Source organism: Malus sylvestris, chromosome 8 (genome assembly GCF_916048215.2).
Source record: "Malus sylvestris chromosome 8, drMalSylv7.2, whole genome shotgun sequence".
NCBI lineage: Eukaryota > Viridiplantae > Streptophyta > Magnoliopsida > Rosales > Rosaceae > Malus > Malus sylvestris.
The window spans coordinates 1,264,583-1,280,240 of record NC_062267.1 but is presented as its reverse complement, the minus strand read 5'-3'; the positions used below and the strand labels follow the sequence as shown (position 1 = coordinate 1,280,240).

The 15,658-nt window shown below is 42.9% G+C and overlaps 1 protein-coding gene and 1 non-coding gene across 4 annotated transcripts; one reads left to right on the top strand and one right to left on the bottom strand.

The window, feature by feature from the left end:
• Positions 1 to 1,000: 1,000 nt before the first annotated feature.
• LOC126632237 (protein BASIC PENTACYSTEINE6-like) lies at positions 1,001 to 3,785 on the top strand. Of its 3 annotated transcripts, none has more exons than XM_050302546.1 (3): positions 1,001 to 1,164; positions 2,125 to 2,239; positions 2,380 to 3,785. In XM_050302546.1, the coding sequence occupies exons 2-3, from the start codon at positions 2,171 to 2,173 to the stop codon at positions 3,328 to 3,330; spliced, it is 1,020 nt and encodes a 339-aa protein (XP_050158503.1). In that variant the 5' UTR covers positions 1,001 to 1,164; positions 2,125 to 2,170; the 3' UTR covers positions 3,331 to 3,785. The 3 variants fall into 3 exon arrangements, with proteins under 3 accessions (XP_050158503.1, XP_050158501.1, XP_050158502.1); XM_050302544.1 differs by having other exon boundaries at positions 2,016 to 2,239; XM_050302545.1 differs by having other exon boundaries at positions 1,006 to 1,164; positions 1,965 to 2,239.
• Positions 3,786 to 4,489: 704 nt separating this feature from the next.
• On the bottom strand, positions 4,490 to 4,571 carry LOC126633642 (small nucleolar RNA R38). The gene has a single exon (XR_007627122.1). It is a non-coding gene; the product is annotated as a small nucleolar RNA R38 (small nucleolar RNA).
• Positions 4,572 to 15,658: the final 11,087 nt, after the last annotated feature.

Here is a 15,658-nt window from a genome sequence, read left to right as displayed (position 1 = left end):
AAACCATATCCAAAAAATTATTAAGATTACATAAAGATAAAAAATCTGGAGAATTACTCATGTTAACGACACGTGTCACTTGAAATCCTATCCAAAATATTATTAAGATTATATAAAGATAAGAAATCCGGAGACTTATTCATTTGGCAACAAGTGGCACTCAAAATATATCCAAAAACTTTATTTTAATATGGTAGTTCAATTTAAGTAATCATATTAATTCAATTAAAATAATAAATTATGTTTGACCTATAGCCCTTTGGCCCCCTCGGTTGGAGATGGTTTTTTGTCAAAGGGTTATGTTTGGCCTACGGTTTTTTAGCCACCTCAGTTGGAGATGGTATAAAATATGGTCTGACATTGTTCATTAAAATATAATTTCTTACAAGGCTACAAAGCTAAAGGAAGTCTTTTGGCCCTCATTCGGTTGGAGATAGCCTAATGGCTCATTTGATAATACTTTTAAAATGACTGAAAGCATTTTTAACAAAAATATTTTTGAGTTCGAAAAGTGTTAAAGTGCTTCTTGCAAAAAGAACATAACTCGTTCCTCTTATAGGAAGCACTTTAAGTGTTTTTCCAAGATTCACTTGCATTTTTGTTAAGGACTGGTTCCAAAATTTTTTTTTCTAAAAGTGCTTTCAGCTATTTTAAAAGCACTTGCAAACAAACTCTATACTTGGTCTAATTTATAAGGTAAGTGAAATTCAACAGCTACGCCTGTAATTTTTTTTTTTTTGTTTTGAACAGCTACGACTGTAATTTTTGTTGTTGTAAACTTGTAAAAGTAATTTTGAAAACTACTCTGATTTACATGTGGTTGATGATTAACGATAATGACGAATGATTGATATAGACGTGTGAAAAAATAAACGTTCTTAACCACTTAAAACAACGAGTTAGTTCTGTTGTTAGAACATGGTGATTAATTATTCTAATAGTGAGATGGTAAAAAACAAAAGGAGGGGAAAATACAGTAGAGAGTACAAGTCCACATCTTACATCCTGTCCTGGTCCTCTTTGTCTCTGAGAGAGTCTGGTGGGAGAGAGCATCCAAACGAAAGTAAGAAAATTCTTCTCCTTCTTCTTCCTGACTACTCCCCTTCCCTCATCTTCTTCCTCAAAAATCAGGGTTTTATTGAACTCCCCCACTCTCCTTCTCCGGTGAGCTCCGATTCCCTTCCACCTCTTCTTCCATGGCGATTGTTTTTCATTTCTGCAGATTATATTTGTGGTATTTTTTCGTCTGAGTTTTTACTTGAGCTTGGTTTTAGGTGGTGGTCTTCAGAGCTGCTTCGATTTAGTTTGGAATTAGTTGTTGTTTGTTTGATAATTTCGATTGCGGTTGTGTTTTTGTTCTGCAAGTGATGCTTTCTGTGTGTGATTGGATTGGAGATTTTGGGATTTCTAGGGTTTTACTTGTGAAATTAGGAACTGCTTCTTTGAGCTTTTAAGCTATTGTTTTTATGAATTTTTGAATGTTTGATGATCTTCGCTTCGTTTAGAATTGATTGGATGTTGAAAACATAAAAAAGTCGATTTTAAGTTAGTTCTATCTTGGTTAATTTGAGAACAACAGCAATAACAAAGCTTTTCTCACTAAACGGGGTCGGTTGTATGAATCTTAGAACACAACTGCGCTCAGTTTTGCTCCAAGTCTTTCGTTAGCTCCAAGTACTCAGCTTCTTCTTTTTTAAAGTCTCTTTCCATGTCTTCCTAGGTCTTCCTCTACCCCTAGCCTCTGTCTCATAATCGCATTTTTTTAACCGGAGCATCTGTAGGTCTTATCGTGGTTAATTTTAGTACAATCTGTAAAAATTCATGGGAATTCTGTGCATTTTTTATCGATATATATGCTCTGGAAATGACATAATGTTTCCTAAAATAGAGATGAAGAAATCGGTTGAGTTGTTGAATTTTATGTGTAAGGGTATTTAGTCTTGCATGTCTATAATCTTGTGTAGGGTTCTCCTGGATTGTTCTGCTTTAACTTTGTTGCTTGCACTCAACTTCAGCAACCTATAAACGAAATACGGACATTTATCTTAATGGGCATCAACTGCATGATACGTAGCCTCAGTCGGAGTTTGATGTTTAACCAGTGTAGCGTTGTACTACCTGTAGAGGTGTGAAACTTGCATCAGCAGCTGTTGCTATTTACTGATCTCAAATGGATGACGGTGGCCATCGTGAAAATGGAAGACACAAAGCAGATCAGTATAAAGCAGCTCAGGGTCAGGTATGTGGAAGCAATTTTCTGAATACGGCTACCTAAATTGATTATCATGTGAATTGACATGTATAAAGTCTTTCAGGAGGTATGCGGTATATACATATTCAATGCTTATCTGACGATATTTTGTCTTGTTTTTTGTTTAGTGGTTGATGCACAATCAGCCATCAATGAAACAGGTAATGGCCATAATGAGCGAAAGAGATGCAGCTATTCAGGAAAGAAATTTGGCCTTTTCCGAGAAAAAGGCTGCCCTTGCAGAGCGAGACATGGCATTCCTGCAACGAGATGCAGCAATTGCAGAACGAAATAGTGCCATGATGGAACGAGACAGCGCCATTGCAACTCTTCACTACCGGGATAACTCCTTAAACAGTGGCAATGTATCTTCATGCCCACCAGGTTGCCAAATTTCACGCGGGGTCAAACATATGCACCACACACAGCAGCAGCAGCATGTACATCACATGCCGCACATGAATGAAGCTTCTTATGGTACGAGGGATATGCACACAAGCGATTCCATCACAATGCCACCAGAAACTTCAGCGCCTACAAAGTCACGGCAGCCCAAACGACCAAGGGAGCCCAAGACAACGCAACCAAATAAGAAACCTTCAAAATCTCCAAGGAAGATGAAGAGGGAGAGTGAAGACTTAAATAAGATGACGTTTGATAAATTACATGACTGGAAGGGTGGCCAGGATATGGGCGGTGAAGGTGATGATCTTAACAAACAGGTGGTTGTGTCAAAGTCAGATTGGAAATGTCAGGACCTGGGGTTGAACCAGGTTGCGTATGATGAGTCGACCATGCCAGCACCCATGTGCTCGTGCACCGGTCTCCTCAGGCAATGCTACAAGTGGGGGAATGGGGGTTGGCAATCCTCATGTTGCACAACTACAATGTCGATGTACCCATTGCCAGCAGTGCCCAACAAAAGACACGCCCGTGTGGGTGGGAGGAAGATGAGTGGGAGTGCCTTCAACAAGCTACTTAGCCGACTTACAGCTGAAGGCCATGATCTCTCGAACCCAGTTGATCTCAAGGACCACTGGGCCAAGCACGGAACAAACCGCTACATCACAATCAAGTAGACGAAACTTGGGTAGAGGCACGTGCAGGTAGGAGAAGGAACATAGTGATTGATCATGTATGCGTTTCAAATTTTCTTTTCAGCTCGATGGCGGAGGGGAAATAATGATTTGATAGTAGGCAGTTGGAAGTAGTAGGATTTGGGAGCGTTGCTATGTGGCTGTCTAAGGCCTTGGCTATTTCTTCCCAAATTTTTTCGACGTTAGAACTAGCTGAATGGGTTGATACTGCAGTAAGATTTTCTGGAAAACTGAGGCCGGTTGGAAATCGAGGAAGTAAGAGGGCCATTTCGACACCATCTTGGCATGAAGGATTTCAATCATCCCATGTAATTGAAGGGTTTGTAGTTAACTAATAAGAACATAATAACTGTAATTACGTTAGCGTTTCTTATCGATGTTTCCGGCCATCGTTTATTGATGTATTTCCCACACCAGTTGATTTTTCTCTTCCTAAATCTGTGCAGGACTTTCAAATTTTAATCACTTCCGACTTCAAACCAAATGTCGCGAATTTGGCACTCCATTGTTTATGTGCACATTCCGGAACCGAATCAACTGTTTATGTAACACCATTGGTTTAGCAATCTTGGCACTCCCAGTTTAGCGGAATTGGATCCGTTCCGGACCTCAATGTCCAGAGCTTAGAAATCAGTTCATCTGAGCATTGGTGTTTAAAAGAAATCAAAACCATTGGTTTTGTATGATGGGTCAGGAAAATGTGTTAATAAAGAGCGTTGGGTTTAATTTGTGCAGTCTAGATGAATTGATCCTTCAGCTCTGAACATTAAGATCCGGATCTGATCCAATTCGCAGTTTAGCGACATAAAACCAAGTCATTCTAGCTTCATAATTTGTTTTTCCTACATTTTATTCTTTCATGTTTACTTGTTCTCCAATTAGAAAATATTCCAATTAGCAGATGAGATTATGATACATGAGGCTAATGGAAGACTTAGTATTAAAACAACGACAATGCATTCTAAGATTTATAGAACCGAATTCACTCAGTGAAGTAAGGTTTTATTGTTGTTTACTTGTTCTCCGATGTAGAACCATATGTAATTTGAAAAAAAAATTACGTAAACAGTTACGATTAAGCTACATTAACAGTTGCGATTAAGCGGAGTTAACGTAATTTGAAAAAAATGGTGGTGTTAAAAGCTGCGTCAGATAACATGTTTTCAGCATCCGTACGTCAGACAGGGATAACTGTTAATTTTGTGATCTCATCATCCACAGCAACTTAATCAAACAAAAACATACAAATTAAAAACAAAAAAAACAGAGAGCCTTCAGACCGTCCTAGTTCATGATATTTTCTATCAACACATTACGCAAGTTTTACGTTGCGATTCTGTCGATTTAACATAGTCATCACCGGCCCGACATTCGATCAGCAAAACAACATTGAAACTTGCGTTCCGAAAAATCCGAAGAAAAAAAAAACATGTTTCTTAAAAACCTTTGAAAAATCGAAAAATAACATAAATGAATTAAGAATGTATCAACATGCCCAAATCGAAATCCGAACATTCAACCATTGAAAAAGATTACATCGATTGGCCTCGCGGATTTCTCCAACTAATAGAAATTGGAAGACAAACAAGAGAGGAAAGATTAAGGAACATCGAACACCGACAGTAAGCAAGCTCGGAAAAACATAGAAAATATCGAAGAGAGAGACTTTGAGGTTGCGGACGGAGAAGCCGGCGATGGTGAGAGGCTGCTAGGGTTTCAAAGTTCGGCCGATTAAGGTTGCCTTCGACCCGTTTATAAAGGCTTTCGGAGGGGTTTTGGTTTTGTGGGGTTATTGATCGGACGGCTGAGAATTGAGGTGTCTGGAGTAGTGGGCTTTTTGATATAATGAAATGTTTTGAGGCCTAGGGCTTGAGTGAACGGCAGTTGATGATTGGGCCTCAAGATCAAGAACTGGGCCTGGAACACAGCACTCTCTGGCCCAAAAGGTGCATGCGTGACGAGTAATGTTTTCTTGCCAAGACTTATTTTGTCAAACGGTTGGAGTAAAGTTGGCTCGATACAAGTCAAGAGGACGTGAACGAATCCGTAACAAATGCATAAGTATGATTGCTTTCAGCCAAGAATTATATTGTCAAATTGTTGGAGTTTTTTATTACCCATGTGTGGATGCAAATTTCTTCCTCCTCGATCTTGGACGATTTTGCACCTACAAAACAATTAACACCTTAGGTTAAGGCCAAGAGCCTCACGCGCCCACGATGAATGGGGGGGCTTTGGCCGAAGAACCTCCGATGCCAAAGTTAGAATTTAGAGAGAAAGAGTGTTTAGAGAATTTTGGGATTTTTGCCAAAGTGTTGGAATTAGCTTTTTGGTGAGAATGGGAGTATATTTATAGGGATAGGAGGTGGCTAGGGTTTTTAGGTTTAATTTATGTTTAATTAGCCAATTTATTTGGCTATTAAACATAAGATGAATGTTTTGGTGGTTTTTGAATTTATTGGGTAATAAAAAGGAAGAAATGGTGAAAAAGGTAGAAAAAAGTGATGGATTAGGTTTTGAAATGGGGATAGCCGGCCATGTGGTGTTTTAGGGTTGAATTGGATGTATTTTGTAGTTATTTGGATATAATGGATGGTTTAATTGACAATTAATGGGTTAATTAGGCAATAAACCCATTAATTAGCCAATTAACATAATTTAAAAGGAATGTGTTTGGGAATTACCTTGTAGAAAGGATTTGATGAGATGGACTTTGAATTGTTACCTATTTTGGGCACTTCTGTCTTGGTTGAAAGAGGGTTGCCCGCTACTTGCGCGTAGGAACCTCGTTGTACTGCAAGGGTATTTTTGTCATTTTTGTCCAAAAATCCACGTGTCGCCTTGTGAATATTTTTGGCTCCACAAATGCCCCCACACCTGTTGGGCTGCTCGCAGAAAAGGGCAACATGTGTAGAGATCTTCTTGCTTTAGGAAACTTAGGACTGCTTCCTATTTTGATGTAGATTCTCTCTTTAATAGGAAATTAGATCATTCTAGGAAAGGGAAATAAATTTTTCTCAAAGCCTATTTAAATCCACCTTAAGTGGATTATTAAATCAACTTTGGAGAGCGATTTATTCTACCTTACAAGAGAGAGATAGCTTAGAGGATATTTGTTCCCCCTCCTCTAGCAATCTTCTACATCTTGCCGTGCAAAGGACCGTCTTTCGTTGATTTCTTCGTCTTCTTCGTGGATAGTGCTACCGCGGGGCAGCCGTCGGGGTGGTGCGGCACGTCGGCTGGCATGGGCCAGGAGTCGACTCGGCATAGGCCGATGAGGTATTGTGGCAGGGACCACTGCTTTAAGCTGCTCGACTTGGCTAGAACCAAGGGCAGCTTGTGTGGTTGGGACCTCGGATTGTGGCACTGGGGCGCAGTGTTAGGCAAGTCACATGGCTCATGTCTTTTTAGGCTTTTGGACATGACTCGAGCTAGGCTGGTGATTGAGAAAAATGAAGAGGTTGCGAAACTCATGAACTGCTGGAATGTTGGGTTGAACTTCCCTGCTAGGTACCACGAATGAATTTGGCTACTTTAACTCTTTTCGTCAGGAGAAACGTGGGCTGTTCCCAAAAGATGAGGGGAATAGGATCAAAGCGGATGCACTGGCTCGTCCAATCACTGTTGTGGATCCTGCTGCAAGTGAAGGTGGGAAAATGGATCTTCTCTGCTTGCTCAAGAGATGCCGGCTGAGAAAAAACCAAAGACTTCTTTCGCTGCTCATGAGGGTCCGCTTGCTACCAAGAGGTATGTGATTGACATGACTTCTTCCAATGGGAAGAAATGTAAGGCTGCTAGATCTGAGCATGTGGCGTCTTCTATGTTGAGAATGGCTAGTACAATTGTGGATAAGATTACTCAGCGTAAAGGTTTTATCATGCCCCCAATGCCGAAGTCTGTACCAGGACGTTCTTTGGGAGCCAAGTCTGGTTTACCTTTGTAGAGACTTGCTATTATGAAGAGTGGTAAGGTGGACTCTGCTGCTAAAGTGGCGCCAAAGCCTGCTCCCTTTGCTGCTGAGATTGATTCGCCTCAGATTCAAGATCTTAAGCTTGCAATTTCTGAGCTTCGTTTCGCTACTTATGCTAAGAAGAGAGTGGATGAGCTGCAGCGCGTTCGTGTTAGTCTGCTTAAGAAGAATGAGCAACTGAAGGGTAAGAAGGATGGGCTTGAGGTTTTAAGACCTTCTCTATTTCTCCGGAAGACTTGCTTGCTTTTACTTTTAAGGCTTCCATTGGTGAAGTAGTTGGAGAAGTTAGTGCCCAGACTGGGGCAGCCAAGGGTGAAGCGTCGGATGATGCCGCTGCTAAGAGCTTTATGGCTGTTGAAGGTGTGGCGACCGAGTAGTCGTGGGATGTCCAAGCTGCTGTAGTGTAGTATTTTAGGTAGCCTTTAGGATTTTCTTTGTTTTTCTTCATCTTCACTTCTTTTGTTCATGCCCTAACCTTTAGACTTGATAGACCAGTGGCAGGCATGCTACTTTTTTATAAGCAGACAAACTCGCGTAGCCTATGCAGCCGTAGGTGTTGGTGTAGAACTTTGCAAAGTTGTTAGCCATAGGGTTGGCAGCCGGATGCCTTACTTACAGAAGCAGACAAGTCCGCGCAACCACTAGGCTGTTAACCTTGACTTTCTTCAATTCCGTAGGTTGTGTAGCAAGTATCACAACACTTTAGGACTTGGTGTAGGTTGTTCCGCGCTTGGCAGAGGTGAAGCTTATCGACTACGTAGCATGTCGGCAGTGGATAAAACTTCGTATATGCGCGCTAGCTTGTTTAACCTTTCACAAGAATGTGCGATTGTATAAGTCTAGTGTGACTTCACTGCTCGAAGGGCAAGCCATAGGCAGTCTTCCGGAATCCGTAGGCTACCTTAGTGCACTCGGTAGCAGCTTTAGGATTCCAGGGCAGCCGTCCATCGGATGTACTGCGTAATGTGCCATCTACGTCTCTAGGGCCCGGTTCCCCACGGATTAAGCCAAGAGACCCAAAATCCTTCAGTTAGCTAAGCCTTGAAAAAGACCATTGCGGCTACTTCTAGGAATCCCGATGCAAGCCATCGTGCATCTAGTTATACTAGGGCAGCCAGGCTCATCCACGTCTGGATATTCAGAGTGTAAAGTTTATCCTCCCGTCTTTGAGAGCTGACCCATATGGGTGTCGGAGAATTGGTTTACCCTCTCGCACTGGAGAGCATGGTTGGTCCCTCGGGGGGCGCAATTCCTACGATGAGTCCCTAAGAAGGGCACAGTCTTCTTTTGAAGTGCATGAGTGATTAGTTGTTGTAAGCATGCAGCCAAGCCAAGTTGTGATTACTTCTAAATTCCTCATTGAAAAACGAGTGAAACGAACGAGAACTTTAGCTGTAAGGTAGGAACTGCATAACAACTGGATAGTCCTCGACTTGTGAGGTGGTACCCATCGAGCTTATTGAGTTTTCGGGTTTTGATGTAGCGGGAGGTCACACATGGTACTTCTTCAGATTGTAGGCCATCCATTTCTTTTCAATCTTTTTGCCGTTTCATGGTGGTGAGGGTGTAATTACTCTTGCCCCCTACTCTGCTGATCTTGTACGGACCTTCCCATATGGGATCCATCTTTTTGGAGCCTTCTCTGTTGGCAGTGATGAAGGCTTTTCTGCGTCGTCGACATGCAAATGCCAGAAGTCTCCATCGGGTGGAGTAGGCTTAGCTAGAGTGTGCTCGGCTACTTCTGAGGCATCGTTGGGCCGCTCTGTTGCGTCACCTAGGCTCGGCGTGAAGACGCAGTAGGGAGCTGTGGAGATGGGGCCATGTCATACGCAACAGGAGATGCTCAACTGCCGGTATTGGGCCACTCTAGAGTTGAATCATTGAGCAAGGGTCGGCTAGGGCCGTGTGATGCGCAGCAAGAAATGGTACTCAACTGCCGGTACATGTTGCTCCTATGCAGAATCTTTTAGGGTGACAAGGATAAAACTTGCTTTCCAGTGTGTCCTTCCAGTGTTGCGTTCATCAGAAAACTTTACATCCACCAGGATCTACGCCTTTATCGTCGCGCGTCTGGATTGGGCAGAATAGTACGTCATTAGGATGATTGCATGCGTTTGAAAGTAAAACTTGTGCTTCTGGGTTGAAACAACTATCGCCAAAGTTAGCTTTTGAATTTTTAATAACATCGAAGAGAGCTTTTGAACTGTAGAATACATGTAACTGTGGAATACAGGTAGTCGAGCCCCCATCTCTTCTCGCATGATGGTAGAGCTTATTGCTACTTTAGATACCGTCAAACATGTGAATAAATCCTCCGCTGCTTCTAGGGAGGTGATGTCGGGTACTTCTTCAAGTCCTTGAATGTGCATTGGCGAGCCTCATCCCAAAGTGCATACTTCTCTGCCAAAGCAAAAGAGTCTGCCAGAGTTAGATCTTCTTTCATGATCAATTTTCCGAATAGCGGGTGGTCTGCTGGAAGTCCTTTTTGGAAGGCTGCTCTAGCTATCGAGTCGTTGCATCCGACTATTTTTGCCTTCTCTACTTTGAACCTCCTCACATAGTCGCGAAGTGACTCCTTTGGGTTCTTCTTGACGTTGAACAAATGATCAGATTTCTTTTTGATCGAGCGATAGGATGAATATTCTTTGGTGAAAACCAAAGAAAGTTCGTAGAAATCCCGGATGGATTGTGGCGGCAGGGTGTAGAACCAATCTTGCGCCTCGCCTTGTAGAGTGGTGGCGAATATCTTGCACATAAGCTCATCGTTGTTTCGATAAAGGATCATTGCGCTTCGGTAGCGCTTTAAGTGTCTCTCCGGGTCTTCATCCCCTTTGAAAGATGTGAAATGTGGCATGCTGAACTCTCGTGGAGGCTCTGCCTGCTCGATCTCGTCCGTGAAGGGTGACCTGCTTATGTTGGTCATGTTCCGTCGTAGTGCCTCGTCGGTGACCTCGTTGCGTTGGAAATCATGCAATCGCTTGGTCAATAGTCTCTCTACTTCTTCCTGAATTTGCCTTTGTTGGGGTAGCGGAGCTCTCGGCTGCCCCCAGCCATGACTTGCTGGTCTAGGCTGCTCTTCCATGTGTTTGGCTCGTCTACGCCGCAGATGCAGTGCATGTGGTGTGTTCCTAGCAGGCGAACGAGTTCTTCGCAGGCTGCTGGTTGAACTTGAGCTGGATTGAGTGACTGCTTCTCTCCGTCCGTCGTGCTGCCTACTCTGATGTGAGGTGGATGATGCTCCTTGTGGGCTTAGCCGCGAATGAACACTTTGTCCGGAAGGTTGCTCATGTTGACTATCGGAGTGTGACCCCAACCGTGAATGTATGCTCATCCGTGGGCCTAGTCGAGAGTACACGCTCCTCCGCGCGCTAAGACGGGAGTATACGCTATCTCGGGGGCCCAATCGGGAATGTACACTGCCTGAACGTTCGGCTCGTGGCTGGTCGAATGGCTGCTTGCCGGGACGCTGCTAGAAAGGTTCGTCTGCCCTTGTCCTACTTCGGGATACCTCGTCCGGGGCACGTTGGATCCCGATGCGTTGCAAAAGTTGATTCACCAAAGTTGTCTGTTGTGCAACGGCGCTTGTCAACTTTATGACTTGTCGAGACAAGTGTTGTTCGCCATTTGGATTGGAAGAGCTTGGAAGGAATGCGCCTCCTTGGGCAGTGGAAATGTGGTAGACTCCGGGCGTGAGATTTGAATTGGGAAATGTCAAATCCGCGAAAAAATATGGTGAGAATGCCCCCGGCTCGATGGTAGGTCCAGATGGTTGAGATAGTCTTGGGTCGACTTGGGCTGCTTGGAAAGCCACTGGAGCATGATGGGCCGTGAGAGTGGGCTGCTCGTCGGGAGCAGGCTGGGTCACGAGAGCAGGCTGCTCGGCAGGAGCAGGTTGGGCCGTGAGAGTGGGCTGCTCCACGGAAGCAGGCTGGACCACGGGAGTGAGCTGCTCGTCGGGAGCAGGCTGGGTCACGAGAGCAGGCTGCTTGGCAGGAGTGGGCTGCTCGACGGAAGCAGGCTGGACCACGGGAGTGGGCTGCTCGTCAGGAGCAGGCTGCTTGGCAGGAGCAGGCTGGGTCACGAGAGCAGGCTGCTTGGCAGGAGCAGGCTGGGCTATGGGAGTGGGCTGCTCGACGAAAGCAGACTGCTCAACGCGCGGTGCATGTGAATGCGAGGCTTGGGCTTGGGTCCATGTAAACTTGGATGACACGGCTTGGGTTGTGGTCTTGGTACCGTGAGCCTTGGATGGCACGGCTCGGGCAGTGGTGAAAGCTCTACGGACCTCGCCACGAATGGCTACCGAAGTAGCCACCGCGGTGGTTCCCATAGTGGCCGTGGTGAAGGCACCATGGACCTCGCCGTGGGTGGCTACCGAGGTAGCCACTGCGGTGGTTCCCATGGTGGAAACTCGTGGTGGTGATGCTGCTCCCCTTATTGTCGCATTTTGCCTCACGGATCTCCGCACTCCCATTTCTTGAACACTAGAATTTTCACTTATGGAATTTTCTAAATTTCTAGCCATTATATTTTGCTTATACGTTTTATCAAAGAACCTTTGCAAATAAAAAATTCTAATAATAAGAACGTATGAAAAATATTCAAATGGACTAGAAAATAAAGAAAAAACCTTTTTTGTGCGAGAGTCTTCTACGAGTATGGATTTCAACTCTCAATGAAAGCACCAATTTGTGGATGCAAATTTCTTCCTCCTCGATCTTGGACGATTTTGCACCTACAAAACAATTAACACCTTAGGTTAAGGCCAAGAGCCTCACGCGCCCACGATGAATGGGGGGGCTTTGGCCGAAGAACCTCCGATGCCAAAGTTAGAATTTAGAGAGAAAGAGTGTTTAGAGAATTTTGGGATTTTTGCCAAAGTGTTGGAATTAGCTTTTTGGTGAGAATGGGAGTATATTTATAGGGATAGGAGGTGGCTAGGGTTTTTAGGTTTAATTTAGGTTTAATTAGCCAATTTATTTGGCTATTAAACATAAGATGAATGTTTTGGTGGTTTTTGAATTTATTGGGTAATAAAAAGGAAGAAATGGTGAAAAAGGTAGAAAAAAGTGATGGATTAGGTTTTGAAATGGGGATAGCCGGCCATGTGGTGTTTTAGGGTTGAATTGGATGTATTTTGTAGTTATTTGGATATAATGGAAGGTTTAATTGACAATTAATGGGTTAATTAGGCAATAAACCCATTAATTAGCCAATTAACATAATTTAAAAGGAATGTGTTTGGGAATTACCTTGTAGAAAGGATTTGATGAGATGGACTTTGAATTGTTACCTATTTTGGGCACTTCTGTCTTGGTTGAAAGAGGGTTGCCCGCTGCTTGCGCGTAGGAACTTCGTTGTACTGCAAGGGTATTTTTGTCATTTTTGTCCAAAAATCCACGTGTCGCCTTATGAATATTTTTGGCTCCATACCATGGACGGAGGCAGGATATGCCCACCGGAGGCAACTTCCCCCACCCAACTCTCTTTGTTATGAAAAATCAAGGTTTTAAAAGACGTCATGTGTTAGTCGGGCGGCGGGCTGTGGTCTAGCGCCTAGGAAGAGTTAAGTAAATCTATTATATTTTTGTGTAAATAGGTGTGTGTTTATACTTAAAATATATATAATTTCATCATAAACTACAAAATAGAATGTCATATATATTATGAAGCATTGAAACATAATGAAAACATGGGGATACAAGCAAATAATATGTGTTCATTTTAGTATTCAATAAGTCTCTTACAATTTATTAAAATAAAAAATGTAAAATGAGAGTTATTTATTTTCTGTTTAAGTGAGTTGCAACCTATGAGGGTGCTTAGGCGGGTCTGTGTGGGTGCCTCAACAAATATAGGCGTCATTTCTTAATTTTTAAACGCTTAGACATTAATCGCGCTTAGGCGGCGCTAGGTGAGGATTTTTAGAACAGTGTGAAAAATACTCCAACTAAAAACTAAACATTATCTGTATACTCATAAATGAAGTGTAAGTCCAAACACTCCAATCAAGATACCCTCTCACGTTCCATACTTTTCTTATCCTATAACCTTTTCGAGCCATGTAATTTTTCCATTAACTAATAGTTTACAATTTTACCGTTCGAAACACCAGTTATTCAAAATCGTGTTGTTAGAAAATAAGTAAACAACATTGTGTCAAAATTTTAATTTATGGGTGGTCTGGGAGTGATGTGCTTAAAAAAAAGTACCCATGAAAAAAAACTGCGAGGGTTTTAAGCATTTGGTAAACTAAAAAAAAAAGACTTATTTTGGAAGCTGTTATGAGAATAAGCTGAAATCAAAGAAAAAGCTGAAGCATCTATTTGCACCTTTAGAAAACTGGTTTTTTTTCAAAGCACACGGAGTTACAGTGCTCCTTTAATGAAAAGACCCACTATCAGACTGCTTTTTTTTTCAAAAGCACTTTTACAAAAAAGTTTACCAAACACTGCTGATTTATTTCACAGCCGCTTATTCTTACAGCACAGCCGCTTATTCTCACAGCAGTTTTTTTTCAAAGTACAGCAATACCAAACCAGCCATTAATTTCATCATTCAAAGTTACTCCCGCTAAAACATATTTCTAACTCCATCCATAATTGTACCAAGGCTATTGTAATAATCAAGCCTAATGCCTCAACATGGTCCATTGAACTTGACCCATTCAACATATTGCATCTAGGTGATTAAGCTAAACTAGTAAACAATTTAAGGATCCCATGACACATCAAGCTGTTTCGCATAATTTAACTGAAAGCGCAAGTTCAAAGTGCAAGACATACTGTGGATGCAAATTTCTTCCTCCTTGATCTTGGACAATTTTGCACCTACAAAACAATTAACACCTTAGGTTAAGGCCAAGAGCCTCACGCGCCCATGATGAATGGTGGGGGGCTTTGGCCGAAGAACCTCCGATGCCAAAGTTAGAATTTAGAGAGAAATAGTGTTTAGAGAATTTTGGGATTTTTGCCAAAGTGTTGGAATTAGCTTTTTGGTGAGAATGGGAGTATATTTATAGGGATAGGAGGTGGCTAGGGTTTTTGGGTTTAATTTAGGTTTAATTAGCCAATTTGCTAATTAAACATAAAGGGAATAAATGGATGGTTATAGAATCAATTAGCTATCTTAATTGGGGTAGTAAAGTGGGAAAAGATAGGGAAGGTAGAAAGCTTAAGGGGATGGCCGGCCATGTGATGTTTTAGGGTTGAATTGGTTGTATTTTGTGGTTATTTGGATATAATGGATGGTTTAATTGAGAATTAATGGGTTAATTAGGCAATAAACCTATTAATTAGCCAATTAACATAATTTAAAAGGAATGTGTTTGGGAATTACCTTGTAGAAAGGATTTGATGAGATGGACTTTGAATTGTTACCTATTTTGGGCACTTCTGTCTTGGTTGAAAGAGGGTTGCCCGCTGCTTGCGCGTAGGAACCTCGTTGTACTGCAAGGGTATTTTTTTCCTTTTTGTCCAAAAAACCCACGTGTCGCATTGTGAATATTTTTTGCTCCACAAATGCCCCCACACCTGTTGGGCTGCTCGCAGAAAAGGGCGGCAGGTGTAGAGATTTTCTTGCTTTAGGAAACTTAGGACTGCTTCCTATTTTGATGTTGATTCTCTCTTTAATAGGAAACTAGATCCTTCTAGGAAAATGAAATAAATTTCTCTCAAAGCCTATTTAAGTCCACCTTAAGTGGGTTATTAAATCAACTTTGGAGAGCAATTTGTTCTACCCTACAAGAGAGAGATAACTTAGAGGATATTTGTTCCCCCTCCTCTAGCAATCTTCTACATCTTGCCCGTGCAAATGACCGTCTTTCGTTGCTTTCTTCGTCTTCTTCGTGCCGCACCAATGTAAGAAAAATTTAATTTTTCTTGCCTTATTCTTGGATAGTGCTATTGCGGGGTAGCAGTCGGGGTGGTGCGGCACGTCGGCTGGCAGGGGCCAGGAGCTGGCTCGGCATGGGCTGAGGAGATGTCGTGGCAGGGACCACTGCTTGGGCAGCTTGGCTTGGCTTGAGCCAAGGGCAGCTTGTGCAGCTGGGGTCGAGGATTGTGGTGCTGGGGCGCAGTGCTAGGCGAGCCGCATGGCTTATGTCCTTTGGGCTCTTGGACCTGACTCGGGCCAGGCTGGCGATTGAGAGAGATAAGGAGATTGTGGGTCTCATGGGCTGCTGGAATGTTGGGCATGCAGGCCTCCTGCCTGCTGGAATGCTGGGTTGAGCTCCCCTGCTAAGTACCATGAATGTCGTTGGCTGCTTAGTCCTCTTTGCTGAAAGAAAGGTGGGCTGCTCCAGAAAGATGAGGTAAAGAGGATCAAGGCGGATGCATTGGCTCG

What these genes read in the sequence shown, in the direction of transcription:
- LOC126632237 (XM_050302546.1), top strand. Translation starts at nt 2,171, where the DNA reads ATGGATGACGGTGGCCATCGTGAAAATGGAAGACACAAAGCAGATCAG. An exon ending in ATAAAGCAGCTCAGGGTCAG is followed by an intron (nt 2,240 to 2,379) that starts GTATGTGGAAGC and finishes TTTTTTGTTTAG; the next exon opens with TGGTTGATGCACAATCAGCC.